Below are 21,777 nucleotides of genomic sequence, written 5' to 3' on the forward strand. Positions count from 1 at the left end.
TGCACCTGTTCAGCCAGCGGTCCCCTGCCTCCACCCCCCAAGGCAAGGCCTTGCATGTGGAGAAAAGTCACCCCAATGCCCCTTGCTCCAAGCACCAATGGCGAGTTTTAGGGGCGAGACGCTTCAGGGCTCCCAGGCGGCTCTGCTCCGGGTTACGGGGAGCGTGCTGTGGCTGGGCCACCGCCTGTGGAGATGTTACAGCATCACAACAACGAGAGCGAGACCTGGCTCCTTGTCTCTAGGACAGCCTTCACTTTTTAGTCTGTGGCGCAGCCCGCGCTACCAGCATGCACCTAGAAGAGCCTGCCGCGCACCGTGTGCTAAGCAGCCTCCCCTCCTGCTCTCGCCACTTCCTCTACAAAGCCTTCGACCGTGTCGAATGGCGGATCACACTTGTTCTGTGGGACAGAGAGGAAGGAGGCTCCAGTGGCAAGGGGACTAGCCTGCGACTTGGGAGACCTGGATCCAATGCCCTGCTCTGCCTACCTCTCAAGCGGTGTTGTGAGGAGACATGCATTAAAAGCTTGGGGAGACACTATAGTGATAGGACCGAGGTCTCTCAATCGCCCCTGATTCTTCTCGCAGTAAATTGGTTTTACGTCCGTGTACGCAAGAGGAGAATCAGGCCTTCAGGGGCTTCTGTTCAGTGCTCTATAAATGATCAACAGAAGCAGGTGAGCGCCATCTTCATTTAGCTCAAGTTCTCCAAGCCTCTGTTGGCACAGCGTTTTCCCTGCTGCATCTGTTTCCGTGCTGCGCCCAGCCTCGTCCTTTAGTTTCTCCTGCTCCCCTTGGAAGGTTGCTCGACGCTCCTCTAGAGTTGCCCATGGGAAGCACTGGTGTCCAGTTGCGGCAGTCCAAAAATGCCACTTATTTTTGGGCCAGGAATGTTCTAAACTTGTTGGTGTGGTGGTTGAAATGCCCCCAGGAAGTTTTGTTTTCAAAAACTCCTGTTGCAACATTTTTGGTTTTAAAACTGAACGTTGTTCAGGGTAATTTTATTTTTTTTAACTGAAAAACTTGAACCTTTCTATCAAAAAAACTTAAGAGCTGGCTGAAGAGTCTGTGTGTTTAGGTCAGTGGTGGAGGGAGTTCAGTTTTATGGACATAGGCAAACCAGTCATCCGTCAAAGGATGCTTACACCCCTACTTTGGTCAATGGCGGTGGTGTTGTCGCCAGGTTGGTCCGAGGCTATGAGCGAGAAGGGTAGGTGAGATAATATCTTCTACTGAGCCAAATTCTGTTGGTGGAAGGTAATAAGCTTTGGAGCTACATAGAGCTCTTCTTCAGGTCTGGGGAAGGAAGCAGAATATTAATGTGGCCTTTGTAATCCACCTGTCACTGTGGTACTGAGTTACCTAAATATTCATGTGGCTTGGGGCAGCATCCCAGGCAGCGAAATAATTTTAAAATCCAAAAACCTATTTCCTGTCAGATTTCTTTTTTAACCAAACGTGTCTTAGTTTGGTTTGGGAAAGGGGCAGCGTCTGTAGATCAGTTGGGATTAGGGATGTGTTCCATGATCCATATCACCGTAACCCCAAGCGTGTTTAAAAATGTCTCCCTACAGAACCCCATTAAAGATGCTGTGTGAAAGCATGAAGAGGCAGATTGTTTCCAGAGCGTTCTATGGATGTAAGTGAGGCTGTTTTCCAAAAGGGACAGTGTATGCAACTCCCGCAGTATCACACGCTAGTTTGCACTGAGAAGGGCTGTGAAGTCAGGTAACTGGCCATGTTCAGGTTAGAGAGGGATCCAAGCCAAACTATGGGGGGAGGCAGTTGAAAGCCAAATCCAGGTGCAAATTTTTCAGGTGGCCCTTCTCTTCATAATGAGCCAAAGCAACCTAGAACTTTAGAGCGTTCAGAATCCTGACCCAAATATCCTGGCTTGGTGATGCCAGCGGCTCTTCTGTGTGCAGCCATGGAGAACTGATGCTTAAAGCACTGCATGTTGCAACGTACTTTTACAAATACGCGTTTGTTTTTTCACTTCCCGGCACAAGATTAAATAGCTGTCAACTTTGCCTCCCCCTTCCAGTCTACCTAGCATGCACGTGGGATTGTAGAGAGGAAAGCTTTGCTTCCAGCTTAAACTGCCCAGCTCCATCTTTAAAAGGAGCTGCTGGCATCGGATATAATAACCTGCTTGCTTATATGAGATTCTGCCCTTCTATTTCCACCCCCTCTGCAGGGCTTGCCTACTGCCGCCATTTGTCTACAGTGAGAAAGCATCTGTCTGCCCTCGTGAACCATTCAATTATCCCACCTGACAAGCCTTCCAGCGCTGCTGGAGGCCTGACTAAAGAGGTCTGGAGTAAATATCAAAAGGACAAAAAGGTAACGGGCACAAAACCTACCCCCAGTTCATAAAGGGAAAAAATCAGCACCCCACCCAACCCACACACACACTGCCTCAGTGTCACGCCCTAATTTGGCGCTAAATATTTCTAAGGATCTTTTCAAGTGACCAGTGTTGCGTTCTAAGACTACATAAATTCACCGTGTGCCAGCTTTGTTCCAATATTTGTGCAGACCCGATTCTCACTTACACTAAGGCCCCTTTGAGCTACCAGAGTAGTGGAAAGTTGGCATAAATGGCTGTTTCACTCACCTTAAAGCCCTTTTCGCTGTCAGAATGTCATAAAAGTATAAGGGCTTGTCTACACATGGAGTTGTTCCTGATGAACTCCATGTGTGGACACACTTATTCCAAAATAAGAGTGCCTTCATGGTGTTTAGCTTAACCCAGCAAGTGGTTTAAATGGGAACAATGCACTCTGACTCCAGAATGTGTCCACACATGGGGTTAATCAGGAACAACACCATGTGTAGACAAGACACAGATGAGAATCAGCCTGATGTATCTTTAAGCAGGATGAAGGAGATTTTGTAAACTAGGACCATCTAGAGGAACACTAGATCTCTTTGCCCTGCAATTTTAGACATTTAAAGTGATGTTTTTATTTGGACAATCCACTTCCTGATTTTGGGCAGCCCAGAAAGCAGCACTGATGGGGAGAAGACTTGAAAATTTAGGAGCCTGAAAATCTTCGGGAAAAGCCAAAGTGAATTAGGTTTTTACATGTAGTTTTTGAAGCAGATATAGCGCCATTAAAAATAAGGGCTGGTCTACACTACGGGGTGCGGGGAATCGATCTAAGTTACACAACTTCAGCTACGTGAACATACGTAGATCTACTTACTGCGGTGTCTTCACTGCGGTGTCTCGACAGGAGAGACGCTCCCGTCGATTCCCCTTGCGCTTCTCATTGAGGTGGAGTACCGGAGTCGACGCTAGAGCGATCGGCGGTCGATTTATCGTGTCTATACTAGACCCGATAAATCGAACCCCGCCGGATCAATCGCAGCCGGTCGATCCGGCGGGTAGTGTAGACAAGCCCTCAGTCATTGCCAGCTCTGATGACTGGAGTCCTGTCTACAGAACAGATGTAGCACAAGCAATGTCAGGGCAAACTTCTGAGACAGTCTACCTTTCTGCTGACCACATGCTCCATAAGCACCTTCTTAAACATCTGCTTAAGTGCTTTCTTGATTCAGGACCCTAAAGGACTGTCCATGGATTCACACTGTGTGAATTCCTTAGAAGGGCAATTCTCCAAGGCCTGTTTGATCCTTTGCATCTCTGATGACAGCAAAGGTATAATTTAGCATCTACACAGTGGTAGATTCCATGATGGACACCAGTCCAATAGGAACTGACCCATTTTATATAGGCCGCTCAACAGCCATCAAATGGTAAGATCATATTGGGCCAGATGGGAACCAGTGACCTAGAAATAAAAGTATCCCATCTGTATCCCATTGCCAACCTTTTTAAGGCTTCCACTGTTTGTGTTTTTTCCATTAGCTGTGTACTTGCAAGTAACTCTAGTGCTTTTATGCAAGCTCAATAGTAAGGTGCATTCATTGTCCCCTTCCCTCTTTCCTGACTACTTTAGAATTACAAAGAATTGGAATTACTCAGACGAGTTTACTATGGCGGAGTGCAGCATGAGATTCGAAAGGAAGTGTGGCCCTTCTTACTAGGCCACTACAAATTTGGCATGACCAAAAAGGAAATGGATCGGGTAAGTTCCGGCTTCTGAGATTTAAATGGGATGTTGAATTTTTAAATACGAAGAGCACTCTCTAGGTGTAATACTTCATTTTAATAAACACTCTCCTAGCATATGGTCTTTAGGGCACCAAAGCCCGTATTTTCGGGGTTTCTCCGGTAGGACTTGGGAATGCGAACTCCTGAGTTTGATGCCACTGTGGGCAAGCCACCTGGCCTTCCTGTGCCCAAGTTTCTCTGTTTGGAGGATAATTGCCCTCCTAGTGTAGTGAAGTGTAAATGCTAACGTACTATTTATACTACACACACAGAAAACCCCCACCTTTGCCAAACTAACAACCGTTACAGATGGGCTACAGCCCTGGGGTACGAGGGCTGTGATGAAAATTCGGACAGCACAGTGACTGTACAGCCAGCAGCCCCACTGCCGTGTTCCCTTAACACAGGGCACCTCCACCTCAGAAAAGCTACAGCGAACCATTGGGCGCGGCTTTCAGTTAGGGTAGACACTGGAGGGCCTCCTCGTGCCTTTTTTGTGCCTGAAGGCCAAAGAGCGTGTGAGCAGCGTCTACCTTTTATGAGATGGTTTACTGGACTGCGTGAAGTGATGCTGACCTCAGACTGCAGCCTCCCAGGGGCCCTGAAGGAGTGAACAGGAGGCTGATGGACCTGCGTGTCTGTCCGCAAAGGGCAATCATAGGAGAGCAGCCTGAAAGCTGAATATGGCGGCGCGGGGGCGGGGGGGAGTCTTGTGTGGCTTGTGTCTGGCGTAGGTCTCGGGGGGAGGAAAGGGCAGGCAGAGGGATTGTGCGAGCATGTGGCGAAGTGCTCGTCGGAGCAGGCGCTCTAGAGACTCCCCTCACGCGTCCGTACCGCTCCGCCAGGCTGCCGTTCTTAGTAAATTCGAGCTTTAGCAATGGCGAGGTTGGTAATGCACTGCAGTGCCTGTGACATGAGACGCACGTGTCCCTCGACTGCCAGTCTGTCTTCTCTCCAGTTAGACACTAATGACCAGAGAGAGAGCCCAGATAACTCCACCACTGTCTAATTTTGCCAGATTGCAATCAAAAGGGGAGACAGGAAAGTACCAGTCCCCTGGCTTTCCCTTTCCTCCAGAGGGAGGTAAAAGCGATGAGTACGGGTAATATTCAGTAAGTAGAAAAACAAAACCAATCTGCATTTATCAGAAGGGGACTGTTTGCCTAGTGCGTAAATCAGGAGTCAGGACACCTGGCTTCAGAGTCCCAGCTTCCGTTTGTCTGCGGGTTACGGCCAGGGATTGGTAATCAGGACAACTGGATTTTATTCCCCTTTTAACATCTGTGCCTCAGTTTCCCTATTTGTAAAATAGGACTCCTACTAAATTCACCCAGGGGTTGCAAGGCGTAAATCAGTGTTTGCTAGGTGCTTTGGGATCCTTAGATAAAGGGTGCCATTGAAGCGCTAGACTGGAAACTCCTTGGAGCAGAGACTCTTTGTCCAGCACCTAGCACAGTGGGGCCAAGATCCGTGACCGGGGCTCCTGGGCACTCCCACAACACCAATAATTATTAATCATAATAACGATAATGGTGCATTGGTTTGAGGAGTCAGCCCCTAAACAAAAAAGGCGTGCATTGGATGGGAGGGAGTATTAGGCAAGTGAGAGATCCAAGCAGTCAGAATATCAGCTCGCCAGGTCCTCGACTGAAACCATCACCGATGATTTATCATGTTTGCTTTCTGTACTATCATACCGTCATCCATCAGCGCTGGGCAGCCAGGCTGGGGGCACTGTCTCACACGGCTCTCCTCCAGCTCCCACTAGGGGTTGTACTTTCTGATTTACTTCTCCACAGCCACCTCGCCTGACAGATATCCCCCCAGCTCCCAGGGAGACGGCTACAGTAGCAACCAGCTGGCAAAGCCCAGAGCCTGAAGCCAGCTCACTATTAGGGCTTTTATCCAGCTCTTGGCAAGCAACAGAGCAGTAAAGTTATTTTCTCTCTCCTCGTAGCCAGAGGGTGTTTTTGGTGTCTGACTTGCCTTTCGACAGAGGAAACCAGCAGTAGCATACTACAAGAACCAGGGCGGGTGCATCTGGCTAGCGTGCAACTTAGACTTGCTCTCAGCTGCTGATTCTGCAACGAGCTCTGCACAGGACTCATGTCCGGGAGCTCACTGCAGGGGCCTAGGTTACAAAGATGGAAGCGGGGGGGGGGGGGAGGGCAGAAATACAGTAGGGTGCCATAGGATTTGATTAGAGCAGGCCGTTGGTCCATTACCTTTAGTGAGATTTCAGGAGGTGGGCAGCACCCTTCTTGTTTATCTGGGGCCAGTCATGAAGTGCTGTATATTAAACGGTTTAAAAAAAAAAAAAAACCTTCCTGCCCTTCGTGGTGGCAGTTTACATGCTGAAGCATGAGATTTGATTGCTCCTATTTAGGACGCCTGATGTTACTGGCCAGTTGCAGCTGTGAATTCTGCCCCTTCACTGTTTTCTTTTCATTGGTTCTAGCTTGACCTGCCCTTAAATTTCACTACAGTCCTTTGCCTCTCATTCTGCTCACGCCCAAGCATGTGCCTGATTCCACTTTGCCCGTCTGTCGGTAGTTGTGGCTTGCTCTTGCTGACCTCTCCCAAACAGGAAATGTATTTATCCTCACAACACCCTGTGAGAGGGGGCGGGGCTGGTAACCCCACTGGCCAGATGGGGAACTGAGGCACAGAGAAACTAAAAAGAAAAGGAGGACTAGTGGCACCTTAGAGACTAACCAGTTTACTTGAGTATAAGCTTTCGTGAGGAAGCGTATGCTCAAATAAATTGGTTAGTCTCTAAGGTGCCACAAGTACTCCTTTTCTTTTTGCGAATACAGACTAACATGGCTGCTACTCTGAAACAGAGAAACTAAGTTACTTGCCCAAGGGAAAATGCCCCAAATCCCAGCGCAGTGATCAGAAGACCATCTTTCCTCCTTTCTCTCTCACACACACACACACCTGAATTTAGGCTCCCCCCCCCCCCCAATTCTTATTTTGCTGAAGATGGGCCCCATCCTGGAATTGAGATCTAGACCCCAAGCCCAGTTTCCCTGGAGCTCAGCGGGGTTTCAGATCCTGTCTGGCCACCTCACTAGCTTTAATCTCTTCTGACGTGCAAGCCACGCCATCTGGGCCTCTGACTGTCTCTGATGCCCTCCTGCAAGGAGGGTCTAACATTTCAGCTGCGTCTGTCTGTGTCTTTGTTCGAAGGTGGATGAAGATATTGCTCTCAAGTATCAGAAGGTCATGGCCGAGTGGAAAGCCTGCGAGGTCATCGTGAAGCAGCGGGAGAAAGAGTCACACTCTGCCATCTTTGCTAAGTTTTCATCAGGCAGCAGCATTGACAGCCATGTTCAGCGATTGATCCACAGGGATTCCACCATCAGCAACGACGTAAGTGGTCTTGTTTAGCTCTCTGTTCTCCTGTGCACTCATCCTTAAGGAATGTTGCAGTACAATGGGCGATGCTGGAAATATAGTGCTCACAGGCACAGCTTGGGGCAGAGGGACAACAGTTGCATAGGCACCCTTGGGAAACTACCCTCTGCATAATTTAGGCAGTCCAGGGACCTGCTCTCAATTAGAGAAGCCCTGCCTGCCCAGCAACTCTGCAACCTGGAATCTCTGTCGAGTTCTGGGCTATGGTCCCTGGGCCAGACCATGCTAGGGCTTGCAACAGGGCACATATAGGGTAGTCTATGGTTGTTCCTAAGCCTGCAGTGGGGGTATTCTCCCCCAGCTGGCTAAGGGGCTTTTATGGCCTCTGTCTACCACAGCAGCAGAAAATCCCTCTCAGGTAAGAACCTCTGGGGAATGGATTGGCTCAAGGAATTGATAATGGCTCTGAAGATTTGTTTGTCTTCGGGTCCCCAGCTCAAATCCAGCCAAGAGCAATAGTGATCGGCTGTTACTATTCCAGCAACCATGTGGTGGGTCTCAGTTTCATTTCTAGTAGGCAGGTGCTCAAATCAGAGATGGCCCCAGTGTTTGGCTCTGCCCTCGTCCCTCTAAGCCTAGATGCTGAGCACAGAATAGACAGGCAGACTGAACAGCCCTTGTGACGCAAGGTGAGGCGTTAGCCACACCGGTAGGCTATGCGTTGGAGTAGGGGACTTGCGCTGCCCTGGTTGTATCTCCAGGGCTGCTAATCTGGCACCTTTCAAAAGCACTTAAATTCATGCACATGGATATGTTTAAAAATAAAAAAAATTAAAAAACCGTAGTCCTCAAAGCTGTAGGAAAAAATGAGTCACATGGACAGTAAGACTGTACTGTCCAGAACAAACCCACCTTGCTAAAAGGGATAGACGATGACCTAAAAGAGCTCTCCCATCTCTAGCCATCTGTGACTATGAAAGCCCCATCACACACACTTTCAGGGTTAGTCTAAGCTATGCACTTAGCTGCCTCCTTATCGTTCAGAAGAGAACTTTACTCGGGTAGCTGAAAACAGAACTTGCACCCAAAATCTGTAGCAAGTTAAAAAAAAAAAAAAAAAAAAGTGGTGAAGTTTGCTTGCCCAACAGAAGGCAGTGCTATGAAACATGAGGTTGAAGGCCAGGATCTCCAGGTTCACAAGTGATTGCTCAGCTTGGGTGCCTCCGTTTTTGGGTGCCCAACTAGAGATGTTTTATAAAGGGGCTTGGTTTTTCAGCGAGTGGGTGCTCAGAGTCTGGCCCCTTTAAACGCGGCTCAGGTTAGGTGCCCAAAAACAGAGACATTCAACATCAAGTCATTTTTTAAAATTTAGGACACGGTGTGCAGATCTCAGTGGATATTACTTTTAGAGTCCCTCAGTGGATATTACTTTTAGAGTCTCTTCTCTGGTCATATCCAGCCTCTAAGTTCATTGTAAAACCTGGGTAGATCCACTCTGTTCAGCTATAATATATACACGCACGGATGCTGCATGGGATAATATACAGATGCTCTACTGGCTCGGTGATCTTGTCTGTTGAAATAACCTCGGCCCACACACGAGTTTGGGACTTACTTGGTCTTTCCTTTCATCTCCCCCCCCCCCCCCCAACTCCTGCAATCCTCACCACCACCATCAGGTCTTCATATCTGTAGATGAAATGGACTCAACAGAGCGAGACTTACAAGGTCCGGTTGACCCCTCGTTGACTGTGGTGAACGTCGACACTCCAGTCGCAGCGGCTGCCGTCGAACAGCAGTCAGTAGAATTTGATTCTCCCGATTCCGGGCTGCCTTCTTCTCGGAATTACTCGGTCGCTTCGGGCATCCTGTCCAGCATCGACGATGGGCAGAGTGTCTGCTTTGAGGACGGGGCGGAGGAAGAAGTTAGCGCGGACTTAGAAAGACCAGATCTGGACGTAACCCAGGCTCAGAAAGCCAAGGTGGTGACCTCAGAGCGTCAGGATTCTGTAATGGAGGAACAACTGTGCTCCCAGTTGGATTATTTAACGTCTGGAGAGGACATTGCTTCTGTTTGTGGAGCTGCCTATACAGTAGGTCACTATCATATTACGCATTGACCTATGTCTGTAGAGCACTCTTCCTTCTCTTCCTCTCAAAGGCCCTGCATGTATTTCAGACTTCCTGTCAAACAGGATTTAACTAAGGCTAGGCCAAAACCAGAACCTAAACTCTTTGAATGTCAGGGAGTGGAAGGGAACCCATGCATCCAAATCCCTCCGAGCTGTTTAACTGCTGGGTCGTATCCAAATCTAGGAGCAGCCTTTCTTCTGGGTCCAATTCAGAGGTGGCCAAAATCTCAAAGGAACAACTCATGAGAGTCTCTGGCGCCATCTGATCCAAATCCTAACCCATGAAACTGCACCCTAGCCCTAATCCAGACCCAACACCACCTGCTCGGATATTAGCGTTGCTATAAGCAGATTTAAGCTTTTTTGCTTCTGGCCTGTGTGCCGCCAAAAGCCTGCCATCGCCCTTAATAATCCCCTGCACTGCTGGGCTGTGCTTGGAAGGCTCAGAAGGGAGAGCAGATGCACTGTACCTGGGACTGTCAGCAGCAGTGAGGTGGGTAGCTGTATGTATTTAAGCTGTGGGGTGGGATTCTAGGCTTTCCGGGTTCAGTGGAATCAAATCACATCTGGGGTTAAATTCTCTGCTGTGCCAAAATCTTCAGTTCAGCGGAGATGAGGGAAGTCCGTTCTGGTGCCCTGACTCTCTGGGCCAACCTGCACCAGCCCCTGGTCCCCACTGTGTTTCAAGAATCCTAGGGGTTGCTCTAAACTGCGCCAGCTGGCTGCCAAGGGCTATATGCAGCTGGAAATTGCCAGAGCACACTGTACTGAGGCCACGGCCCCCCAAGATTCTCCCTGTGCTGTTGTGGTGAGTGCAGGAGCCAGGTAAGTGAGCTCTGGTGCTGCTTCGAGCACCCTCTTGGTGGTAATAATACCTAGCACGTATAGCGCACTTTTCATCTGTCAATCTCAAAGCGCTTTCCAGTAGGGGAACTCGGCTGAATCCGGACATCTTCCTACTTCTTAACTCAGGTTAATCTCCAGGAGCATCTTTTGTTTAACAGCAAGCGTGCCTCACTGGGTTTTTTTTTAAACCTTCTAGATAGAATTACTGGACACCGTTGCCTTAAATCTGCATAGAATCGATAAAGACGTTCAGAGGTGCGACCGGAATTACTGGTATTTTACTGCTGCTAACTTGGAGAAACTCAGAAACATCATGTGCAGGTAACACAGCTTGCAAAGCAAACGCTGCTTCTCACTGCACTGCAGCTAACTTGGGTTAATATCCGATAGTGCTTGCCTCTCCCAGAGTGCAGTACGGTATGGCCAAAAGCTTCCAGAGAAAGAGAAGATGTGGTCGGGTGGATAGTTTAGTGGAGTCCCAGCTCAGCTTCAGATTCTCTGTATCACCGTAAGTTTTGTAATGTACTTTGTTCCTCAGTTCCCCACCTGCAAAATGGGGCTAATGCTTCCCTACCTCCCAGAACTGTAGCAAAGATCAAATTAGTTAAGGAAACGGAGGCACTCTGATACGAGAGTGATATTTCAGCGAGTGGGAATGGGAAGGATACGTTTTCAGATCAAACCCCCTCCAGGCTCCTGGAAACAGTTCAGCTAGTATGGAGAGAGCTACCCTATTGAATCAGAGGTCAGTACTGTCCCTTTAACAATGTCGCTGCTGGCGGAGTATCCTGCTCTGAGTCCAAAAATTAAAACTTACTTCTCATAAGAAAAGTTTGGATGCTCAGACATTCGAGGCTGTGCATGCATTGTTTGGGGTTTTCCGTGGGCCTCCGGATTACAGTTTCTGCATCTAAATTATGTGGTCTGAGCTACATTCTGCCCCTGCCAAGTGGTATTTGAACTCCATACAGTGCTCTAAATCTGCGTAGTCTCCTGGCTTTTCTAGGGCATGATTCTGGAAGCTGGGGCTGGATTCCCACTACCAGACACGCCTGCCTCCCCATAGGTGCTGGAACTAAGGGTGCTCTTGCACCCTATGGCTTGAAGTGGTTTCCATTATATACGGAGTTTACAGTTTGGTTCAATGACTCTCCTCAGCCCCCCTGTGCCTCCCTGGTTTTTAAGGCGGCTGCTGCCTTTATTTTCGTTAGTTTGTATTTCACCCGGTGGCAAAAGTCCCTGGAGGAGGGATATTTTTCAAAGCCACTGAAGATTTAGGAGCACAAACCACACTGAAAGTCAGTGATTTTTTTTCTTCCTCCCAAAAAGTGATGTGCTTATGTAACTCTCTCCCTCTGTTTTGTAGAAATCTAAACACCTAATTCACCTTTGCCTCAGGTGGAGCAGGAGAATAACTAGTGTTGCTGATCCCTCTCTACACCCCAGTGTGATGTATTTGTGACTAAACAGGCCGGGGTGCTGGCTGTAATAGGACTAATATGCAGCTGTACCCTCATGGAGAATGTCAGAGCACCACCCCATAGGAGTTTTTTGGAGCCCTGTATATAATGCAGTAGAAAGTTCTCTCCCTGATGCACAATTCGATAGAGAAGGAGATCCTCTCTTACAGCTTTTTTGCACCAGCCTATTAAATTGTAGGGCTTTTTAAGGGTGATTTCTGTAAGCACTATTGGCTTCCTCCTTAGGGAATTCACCCACTGGATCTACAGCCCAGCGCTAGACATAGGGCTTTCTATTGGAGTTGGGTCTTAGGTCCACTAAAAATGATCCAGCAGAGAGGGGATTTAGAGATGACGTTTGCTAGTGTCTCTTCTGTTTCTTTTTTTGTGCAGTTATGTGTGGGAGCACCTGGATGTTGGATATGTCCAAGGCATGTGTGACCTACTGGCTCCTCTCATGGTTATCCTTGACAACGGTAGGCGGGCCAAGTTTTCCTTTTGTAATGCTCTGCTACCCTGGCAGATTAGTACGAGGTGCCCTTGGGAACACACGGAGTCAAAAGCGTACCACGTTTCGGAGGAAGCTGTGTGCATTATGTAATGGCAACTCCCCCAAACGGAAGGCTGCAGCGTTCCAGTCATCTTCCTGTTGCGAAGTGACTCACCCTGGCCTCTTGGGGATTCCCTATTTAATCTCCCCAGACTAAAGTTGACCTGTAAACAGAGGTAACAGTATTTCTGTAGCTGCTGGCACTGCAAACTCAACATGGGATCTGCAAATCGAGCTGGGCTCCTTCTGCAATCAGACAGACGGTCCAGTGGCCCACCTCATATTTTCACCCGGCACTGGTCATGGGGGAAAATAACAGATTTGGAAGGAGAAAGCTGCCCCTCCCCACCACCCCGTTACCTTGCAGCATCTTGCCGTGTCCAGTACAAACATGGGTCCCAGGCTTTGCAGCACTCTAATCCATCCACTTGCTATCCACAGATCAACTGGTGTACAGCTGCTTCAGCCACCTAATGAAGAGAATGAGCCAGAATTTCCCCAACGGAGGTGCTATGGACACACACTTCGCCAACATGCGATCACTAATTCAGGCGAGTCCTCACTGGAGAGGAGCTGGGGTTAGGGCAGGGGAAGCATATTTGTATTGGCCTTTATGTCCCATTAGCTTGAAGCGGCCCCGCTCTTAGGCAGGCTCGTCCTGCTGATGCAATGAGGTGGTGACAGCTCCATTGGGGGGTTAAGCATCTCAGTTCCTGGGTGTCTGCCCTATGCAGTTAGCAAGGGATATTTGGGATCAGAGTCGTGTATATAGCTCTTGGAAGGAGCACTGAGCCTCTGGTACAGCACAGCTCTGCCCACAGAGGGATATCCATAAAGCGCATGGACTGATCATCCTATGAACCAGCTACAAGGAGTAATGACGACAGTTCGGCCTATGGGTCTATGGGCTGATTCAATGGGAGACGGCTCAGGCCCCTGAGAGCAATTGAGAAGAAAAGACCCCTGAATTGTCTTGGCATTGGCTCAGTTTCCTTTGCGCTCACATACAGGACTTGGGCTGCGTGGATCTGTATTCTTGGAAGCTCTTCTTGCTGTCACCTTTGGGTGATTTATTTAGCCCCCAACACTACACTGCAAGGCAGGGAAGGTGGGGGAAAAGCAGTCAGGTGCAGTGATGGTTTATATAATCCTGTCTGGGCCACTGCTTCATTGTGTGTATACTGAGCAAGGGACGTGTGAGAGGGCGAGGGACACACACACTATTTTAGCTGGGTTGTTTGTTAGAAGGTCACAACTCTGGGGAAAACCAAACCACCCCCACCCGCTGCATGTGATCTCAGTTTTCCCAGGGTAAATAGGTAAGAAATAATAAAAAGTACAAAAATATTATGATTTAATCAGATACAGTGAATCATATTTACTTTAACACCATTAATTAGACACAGGTTGTGATATAACTATAGTAGAGGGACATAGTCACATTTTTATATTAAGGTTACATTTGTAAGTAGTTGACAAAGGTGTAATGTATATGTAACCATTTAAAATATAACACACATTAATGTGTATCCCAGCTATTAAACATCATCAGCAGAAGGCAACCTGTTAGATTTTAAAAATTTAACTTCTTATAAACTATATTAAGGGTCTGTTTATAATCACTGGTCTAGATTTTGTGTGACCACATAAATAGGCTTTCCAGTTATTTTTTTCAAATAATTGAAGATAAAATTTTTTAAATCAACTGACAATTTTTGCACTAGGAAGAAATTATCATGTCTTATTGAGCATCTGATTTGATAGCAACCTTAAGGCCCTGATCCTGTAACTGCATCCACGCAGGTAGATCCCTCTGCCTCCTCTGAGCCCCGTCAGCTGCCTACAAGTGCAAAGATTTTTTTTTAATCCTCCCTCTGTTCATTTTAAAATGAACAAAGGAAAGATTTTTCACGCAAGGAGGGGGACAGGTACTGATCTTAACCAATTAAGATCGAAACTCTTCCAATGCTACAAATATGTCTACACACAGATATTTAGATATGACATTTGATCTTTATAAAATTAGTTAATCTCTGAGTACTTGCAATTAAATTGGTTCATTAAAATTTGATCCTTTTAAGATACTCAGTGATTTGATGTGCTGTATTCATACATGTCACAGTTGTTGAATCCTTGCTTTAAATATAAAAACTCAATCTTAATGTAGACTGAGATTAAAATAATTAGGTTATTCACATACTGTGAAAACATTAAGAAGCTATTTTACTTATACATGTTTGTTTTTTTCCAAATTGGAGGCCACAAGCCTTTAAAGGCTCCTGCATGTTGTAGTTATTCTCATGACCATAAACAGTAAATAAGCAATATGCTGATAACACTCTAGGATAGGGGCTTCTTCCTTGCAGGAAGTTACTTTAGGGCACCACTAGATGTCTCTGTTTATCATTCATCTGGTGGTACTTGGGGGGTAAACTAGCTCAGTGATTCTCAAGCAGGGGTCTTCCAGGGGGTACATCAACTCATCTAGATATTTGCCTACTTTTACAACAGGCTACAGAAAAAGCACTAGCAAAGTCTGTGCAAGCTAAAATTTCATAGAGACAATGACTTGTTTATACTGCTCTATAGACTATACACTGAAATGTAAGTACAATATTTTTTGCCAATTATGTGGTAAAAATGAGAGTCAGCCATTTGTCAGTGATAGTGTGCTGTGCCACTTGGGTATTTTCATGCCTGATTTTGTAAGCAAGTTGTTTTTAAGTGAAGTGAAACTTAGGGGTACGCAGGACAAATCAGACTCCTGAAAGGGGTCCAGTCATCTGGAAAGGTTGAGAGACGCTGCTGATCCAAACAAACATTTACATTTGGCTTATTGTGCTGAATGAGCAAGTATGTGAGAACAGATCCTGGGCAGTGGAGTTTGTTGAAATTGTATTTCCGTATCTGGCTGTCCAATACTGTGGCTCTACGGCAGCTTTTAAAGGGCAATAAAAATATCAGACTGGATTGAAGGAGGAGGATGGCGGGGAGGGCCGACACATTCTGTACCTGAAAGGTGTGGCCACAATTTCACTGCTGAACAGCAACTTCCTTCAGAACCAGGGCGGATGTCACAGTGAAAGCAGCGCTTACTCACAAGCCTGTCAATTGGCCTCTGGGAGAAACCTTAACTTTGATTCGCTTCCCCATTTTATTTTTGAGATGTTCACCTGACATCTGATGAGAGGTCGTTTCATTGTATGGCTCTTCCATGCTGCAGCGTGGGAGCCGGGAGTTAGACTCTGAATTTTAAGTAGCGAGTACTCCATATAACAAAATGGAGCAGATTATAAAAATCTAGTCCTGCAAACCTTAAGTGAGTAATTCTGTGGAAATCAGTGGGACCGCTCATGTGCAAATAACTGGACACATATTAGCTTATTTGAACTTTTAGACCACAATGCAGGCTGGTAGATCTCTGTTATGTGTATTGCTGGACCCTACCATCTTAGGCGCTGCACAAATGTATAACAAACGAATGGTCTCTGCACCAAAGAGCTTCCATAGCAAGTGACTGACATGTTTGGGTTTGTTGTTTTTATAAATGTAGGAGCACACAAACCAGCCCCTGAAATAGCTGGGATTACCCCCTGCCGGTAAGCAGTAGCTCCTAATCTGCTTTCCCCTCCCAGGACCCCCACGTTTAGAACTTCAACCAGTTTTGGGACCCCTCTGGGGAGCTGTGGCCCCCAGACCCATGCTTTACAGCGCTGCAATGACTAACCATTGCTTTGACCTACCGGAGCGAGAAATTTTCAAAAGGTGCAACTGGGACTTTAACAGCCCTATCCCCTGGGGCCCTTTAAAGAGCTTTGCAAATATCAACCTGCCTGCTACTCCCTGGCGAGGGAAGTTAGGATAATCCTCATTGTACAGGGAGAGATTGAGGTGCAGAGAACTTAAATTACATGTTCAAGGACACACAGTGGCAATGTAGGCAATAAAAGCCTGGAGTCCTGACTTCTTCTGCCCTGCTGTATCAGTCTCATGCTGCCCCCCCCCCCCATAAGGGTAGGGGAGAAGATAAGGGGGTAGAGTGATCAGACACCCCACATTCAGCAATATTAATCAGGCTACGCCAGCTGGACGCTTTGTCCCCATGTTTTTGAAGTGGCGTCTGAACACGACTGCCACCTGTTTGCTGGTGGGAACTCAGCTAAGCATCCGTAGCTGGGGTACGTCGCCATTGCTGTCAGCTTCAGTGAAACGCAGCCAGTTTCTGAGGATCTGGCCCCAGAGGTTTATACAAACTTCCTACCCCGTTTTTCTGCATACGTGTAAGCTAAGTTTTTGTTCCTCTTCCAGCACAACCGCTCCAAAACAAAGGGCTGGATTCGCTAGTCTGCTATGGCCACCTTGAGGCGGCTGTATTCTGGTTGGGGGTGACCAGTGGAGAATTCCCCTGCTGTAGGGGAACTCTCAGCTGTCATAAAGCTGGTGGAGGTAACCTTCTCCACCAGCTGTGTTCCCCTCCCACCTCTGGTTTACGGTCAGGTCAGGGGAGGGAGACAGAGTGGAGAGTCACTGGCGTACGGTCACATGTGGACGTTACAGCAGCTAAGGAGCTACTCTAAGCGCACGGTCAGGCTGGGTGGGGTACAGAGACTCTCCTCAAAGTGTTTGATACTGGTACTGTCGGAGGCAGGATACTCAAGTTGAAGGGTTTGGTTTTGTTTTCCAGATTTTAGACTCTGAGCTCTTTGAATTGATGCACCAAAATGGAGACTACACCCACTTTTACTTCTGCTATCGTTGGTTCCTGCTTGATTTTAAAAGAGGTAATAACACTGACTTTAGTGTCGGGGTAGGAATGGTAAACAGAGGCCGCCATGGTCATGCCAAGGACCCTACGTACAATTCTCAATTTGCCTTCTAACAAATCAGCACAGCAATAGCTCTGAAGACAGTATAAGGCACCTAGCACACAACCCAGTCTTGGGCAGGGCCTGTAGGTGCTACCATATTACACATCATCCTCTATCCCAAACACCAAGATGGCCTCTCCCACCATTAAATAGATGTGTATCATAACCAATCGCTACAAACCAAGAGACATGTGCTTGCTGTAGAACAAGTCAATAGTTCGTTTAAACACATGAGCACTAGCTTTCCCCAGATCAGAGGCTTAAAGAAACGTTAACAGTCAGCTCTGAAAAGTACAGATGTTCACATACTTAAGTGCGGGTCTTGCAGACGAGAGAGATGAAAGAGGAGAAAAAACAAGAGCCTGTCTGGGGGTTCTCTCTCTCGCTGGAGCAGCTGTCAGATGGGGGGTTGGGAAGAGGATTCTGAAGGGACTCCCAAATCCGCTTCCCCCTCCTCCAAAGAGACCCACAGCCAAACGCACACTGTAGACCAGTGATACTCAGACTGAGGCTCGTGAGATGCAAGTGGCTCTTTACGGCACATGATAGAAAACACTGTGTGATTTCATTAAATTATTAACCAATCTTAGCTGATAAAAATAACAATACTGGGCCTGTCATTTTGCTGTGAGCATAATATATATAAAAACTAAGTCTTTCCCCCTCACCCTGTTTAAGTGTGAATCTATAGCACTACAGTAAATGAAACAATGAATTCGCATGACTTTTGGGTAACGCTGATCGCTAATTTGGCTCCTGAACCACTGGGGTCTGAGAATTACTGCTGCAGACCCTACACTGTCACTGGCGGTGAAGATGGGCCCAGGTGTTTTGGGAGTTTTCAACGGTTAGAGCCAGATTCTGCTCACAGGCAAACCAGTGGAAATCCAAAGTAACCCTACTGCTGTCTCTGGATTTGCTCCACTTTCCACCAGCACCCGCTAGCCCTTACGGGTCTGTTTCTGTGTCCGATTCGTGCCTCGCTGCCAGTACCCACAACATTGACAAGCAGCAGCTACATTCAGCCCGGCAAAATACAGAAACTGCCCTGAGACCCTTAGGGCTTGTTCTTTGCTGTAACAATTACCGGGCACCCTTTTTAAAGCCACCACCTCAGCCGCGCAGACAGTGCTTTCAACCCCTCAAGGAAGCGAGGTTGTTAATAACTAGTGAAGATTCAGGATTAGAAGCCCCAGGCAGAATTGGGGCCCTACATGTTGTCCATAAACCAAGTAAGAGCTGATCCCTGGCGCAACGAATTTAGGGCAAGATTTTTAAAAGGTATTTAAGCCCCTAGTGGGATTTTCAAAAGCTCCTAGATGCCTCAAGCCCATTGAAATGAATGGGAATTGGGCACCTAGATACTTTTGAAAATCCAACTAGGCCTCAAAATACCCTTACACATCTGGCCCCTAGCATCTAAATAGACAAGACAGAGGAAGGGGAAACTGGAGACTGATTCCAGCTCTGCCCCTGGCCTGCATGGAGACAAGTCACTCCACCTCTCTGCCTCACAGGTCCAGTCCAACAGAGCACACTGACTCACTCCTTTGTGTCTTGCTCGCTTGGAAAGTTCTCCAGGCCATTGGGATTATACAGCTAGTGGCAAACTCATGTCTGTTATTACCTGCCTGCACTGTGATCTGTATTTACTTTGTCTTGTGAAATTGTCTTCATAATCTGTGGAAAAAAATCTCATTTACTCCCATAACTCCCCTCTCTGCTGGTTATCTTTTGCTTTTCACTCAGGACACACAATGAAACTAGTCAGTTTCTAGTCTCCAGGGAACAGCCCAGTGCTGTTTAAATCCCTGGTGTTGTAAAGGAATGTTTCATTCCCACCTCCCAAAAGGGAGATCTTTCGTTTTATTTTTCAATCTGGAAATTTTTTGTATTCTTAGGAAGCTTTGTATAAACAAAAACTCCGAACTGAAGTAAGCTTGTTCTTTGACAGCTCACTGAGCCTGTATAACCATTAAGGAGCAGGTTTTGCCACCATGACTCATATGCATGTCAGAATCTGACGTCTAGTACTGTTTGACCTCTGCCAACAGCCCTAGAAAACATGTCCTTTGAGAAACAGAACTGGTCAGCTTGAATAATCAGATGCTCTTGTAATGTTTATTCCCATTCAGAATTGTTGTACGAGGATGTATTTACAGTGTGGGAAGTTATTTGGGCAGCAAAGCACATCTCTTCAGAACATTTTGTCCTTTTCATTGCCTTAGCACTAGTGGAGGTCTATCGAGAGATTATCCGTGATAACAACATGGACTTCACTGATATCATAAAGTTTTTTAATGGTAAGAGATGGGGGTTTGGGGGGGGAAAAAACATTGATAAAAAGCAGTGGAATTGTCTCATTCACCTCTCCTTACCTCCTCCCCATTAGTGTCTGGTGGGTTTTTCAGATCAGAGTGTGGGCAATAGGCCAAGATTTTCTAGCAATTCTGGGTACCATGATGTTTGGGTCTGAACATGTTAATGGGCCTGTTTTCCAGAAGGGGGAGGCATTCTGCACTTTTCAGAAGCTAGGACTCTTTTAAGAAGGTGGCTCAAAGTGGGCACCCAAAAAACAGAGGAACCCAAACTCACTCCTCACTCATGGCCACAGTGTTTATATGCAGGTAACCTCGCTGGTGGCCGTAGATCAGGGGTTCTCAACTGTTTTCTTTCTAAGGCCCCTCCAACATGCTATAAAAACTCCATGGCCCCACTGTGCCCCAACAACTGCTTTTCTACATATGAAAGTCAGGGTTAGCATTACAGGGTAGCAAGCAGGGCAATTACCCGGGGCCCATTGCCGCAGGGGGCCCTGCAAAGCTAAGTTGGTCGGGCTGCGGCCTCAGGATTCAAGGCCCGGCGCTTCAGCTTTCTGCCATGGGCCCCAGCGAGTCTAACATGGGTCCTGCTTGGCAGGGCCCTGGACCCCTGGTTGCCGTAGACTGTGAGTGATGAAAGAAAATGGGTTTTCAGGGCTCAGGAGCAGCCTGTTCTCAAACGAGTTTCTACCTTTTTTGTTGGAAAAAGTTCCCAGGCGGCTATAAAACTTCTGTCCAGTGGGCAGTGGGAGAATGTTTTAAAATAGAGGGACGTATGAGCCTTCCAGCCCAGAGCCACTGAGGAATGGGAGTGAAGGTCAGCTGTATGGTTTAAGATGACCAGCGTGCTAGCCTATTCCTCCTCTGATCCCTGTGGCTGTAGGGATTTTCCCCAGCACTAAAACTGAAACAAAAGGGATTGTTAACACGGGGGGCAGGATCTCTGGACCGTTAGCCCTAAAGGATTAATCCTGGATCTTTTATGACACAGTTAAATGTGCAAGTCAACAGTCATGCAATACTTTTGATTGCTGCACGTGTGTGTCTCCCTGGCTTGCAGGAGCCTGAACAACTCCTGAGGCAGGCAGTTACAAATCTGTGTCTGTCTGTCTTGTAGAAATGGCAGAGCATCACAGTGCCCAGGAAATCCTGAAGATAGCAAGGGAGCTCGTCTACAAAGTGCAAACGCTGATTGAAAACAAGTGAACGCGGACAAAGAGGAAAACGGGCTTAGCGCTGACTAAGCATTTCTTGCACTGTAACTTCAGATGATGTTTTAATTGCATCTTCCATGTAATGTAGTAAATAGTCCAGAGATTTGTAATAGACTTTTAAAACAAACAAATTTTCCACCATGAGCTGATGAGGTTTGTGTTTGATAGTCCTTGTTATGCTCACTTTGTAGTGCGAGGCAAACCTTTTGTTTTTTTTGTTTTTTTGCATTCTACCCTCTCCTAGTCTCTAGGTATTGTCCAGCTACATGTCTGAGATACAGAAGGAATTTGGGGGTTTGGAGTCCTATTTTGACCTATCAGACCCTTAACACACTAGAGATATTTTGTGCTTGACCAAACCTCCCTGGGCATGCAGACTTAAGGCCGCCAATTCAACGCCCATTGAAGTCTATGAGCACTGGAGCAGGATCTTAGACAAGCAAGTGCTGTGGAGTTCACCTAGGAGAGGTGAAAGGATGTCCCAGCTCCCACGCGGGTTTTTGGCCGTATGTATCTAGAACCATTTATGACCAAGTAATCACGTTAGAAATCACACGGTGGAAGAGAATAAAAACAGCCTGTCTCCGAGAAGCCAAGACAGCTTAGTCAGAAAACTCCTGGTCAAATATCTTCACTAGGCCACTAGTGACTCCTGGCAGTAATCCGCAGCATATCTACAGGGACCTTGCGAGCGTCAGGTATCCTTGGGCCAACCATCCTCACGAGAAGAGGAAAGCTAGGATTAAAATCTGAGGGGGCAACTTGTAAATTGCTGCCTCTAAGAGATACAAGACGCTAAATCGTCATGTCCAGAGTGTTGCAATTTTAAGTCTTTTAAAAAAAACCTTAACGGTAGCGTTTGCTGACATTTCAGTGACACTGGTATGAGAAGACGTGAAGGCCAATTTT

The 21,777-nt window shown here is 47.1% G+C and overlaps 1 protein-coding gene across 7 annotated transcripts in view; it reads left to right on the plus strand.

Annotated features, from left to right (window-relative positions):
- Positions 1–21,017, plus strand: part of SGSM2 (small G protein signaling modulator 2) — a 143,509-nt gene extending 122,492 nt beyond the window's left edge. For 6 of the 7 annotated variants that reach the window (XM_073316038.2, XM_073316039.2, XM_073316043.2 and 3 more), the window contains 11 exons: positions 1,572–1,636; positions 2,195–2,340; positions 3,963–4,091; positions 7,310–7,492; positions 9,157–9,570; positions 10,652–10,776; positions 12,309–12,391; positions 12,907–13,016; positions 17,150–17,246; positions 19,469–19,636; positions 20,772–21,017. In XM_073316038.2, coding sequence (XP_073172139.1) covers positions 1,572–1,636; positions 2,195–2,340; positions 3,963–4,091; positions 7,310–7,492; positions 9,157–9,570; positions 10,652–10,776; positions 12,309–12,391; positions 12,907–13,016; positions 17,150–17,246; positions 19,469–19,636; positions 20,772–20,860 — 1,609 coding nt within the window. In that variant the 3' untranslated portion in view covers positions 20,861–21,017. The remainder of the gene's footprint in view (positions 1–1,571; positions 1,637–2,194; positions 2,341–3,962; positions 4,092–7,309; positions 7,493–9,156; positions 9,571–10,651; positions 10,777–12,308; positions 12,392–12,906; positions 13,017–17,149; positions 17,247–19,468; positions 19,637–20,771) is intronic. The other variant, XM_073316040.2, reaches the window with a different exon arrangement.
- The last annotated feature ends 760 nt before the right edge of the window (positions 21,018–21,777 follow it).

The sequence above is a fragment of the Lepidochelys kempii genome, chromosome 17, assembly GCF_965140285.1.
Source record: "Lepidochelys kempii isolate rLepKem1 chromosome 17, rLepKem1.hap1, whole genome shotgun sequence".
Lineage (NCBI taxonomy): Eukaryota > Metazoa > Chordata > Testudines > Cheloniidae > Lepidochelys > Lepidochelys kempii.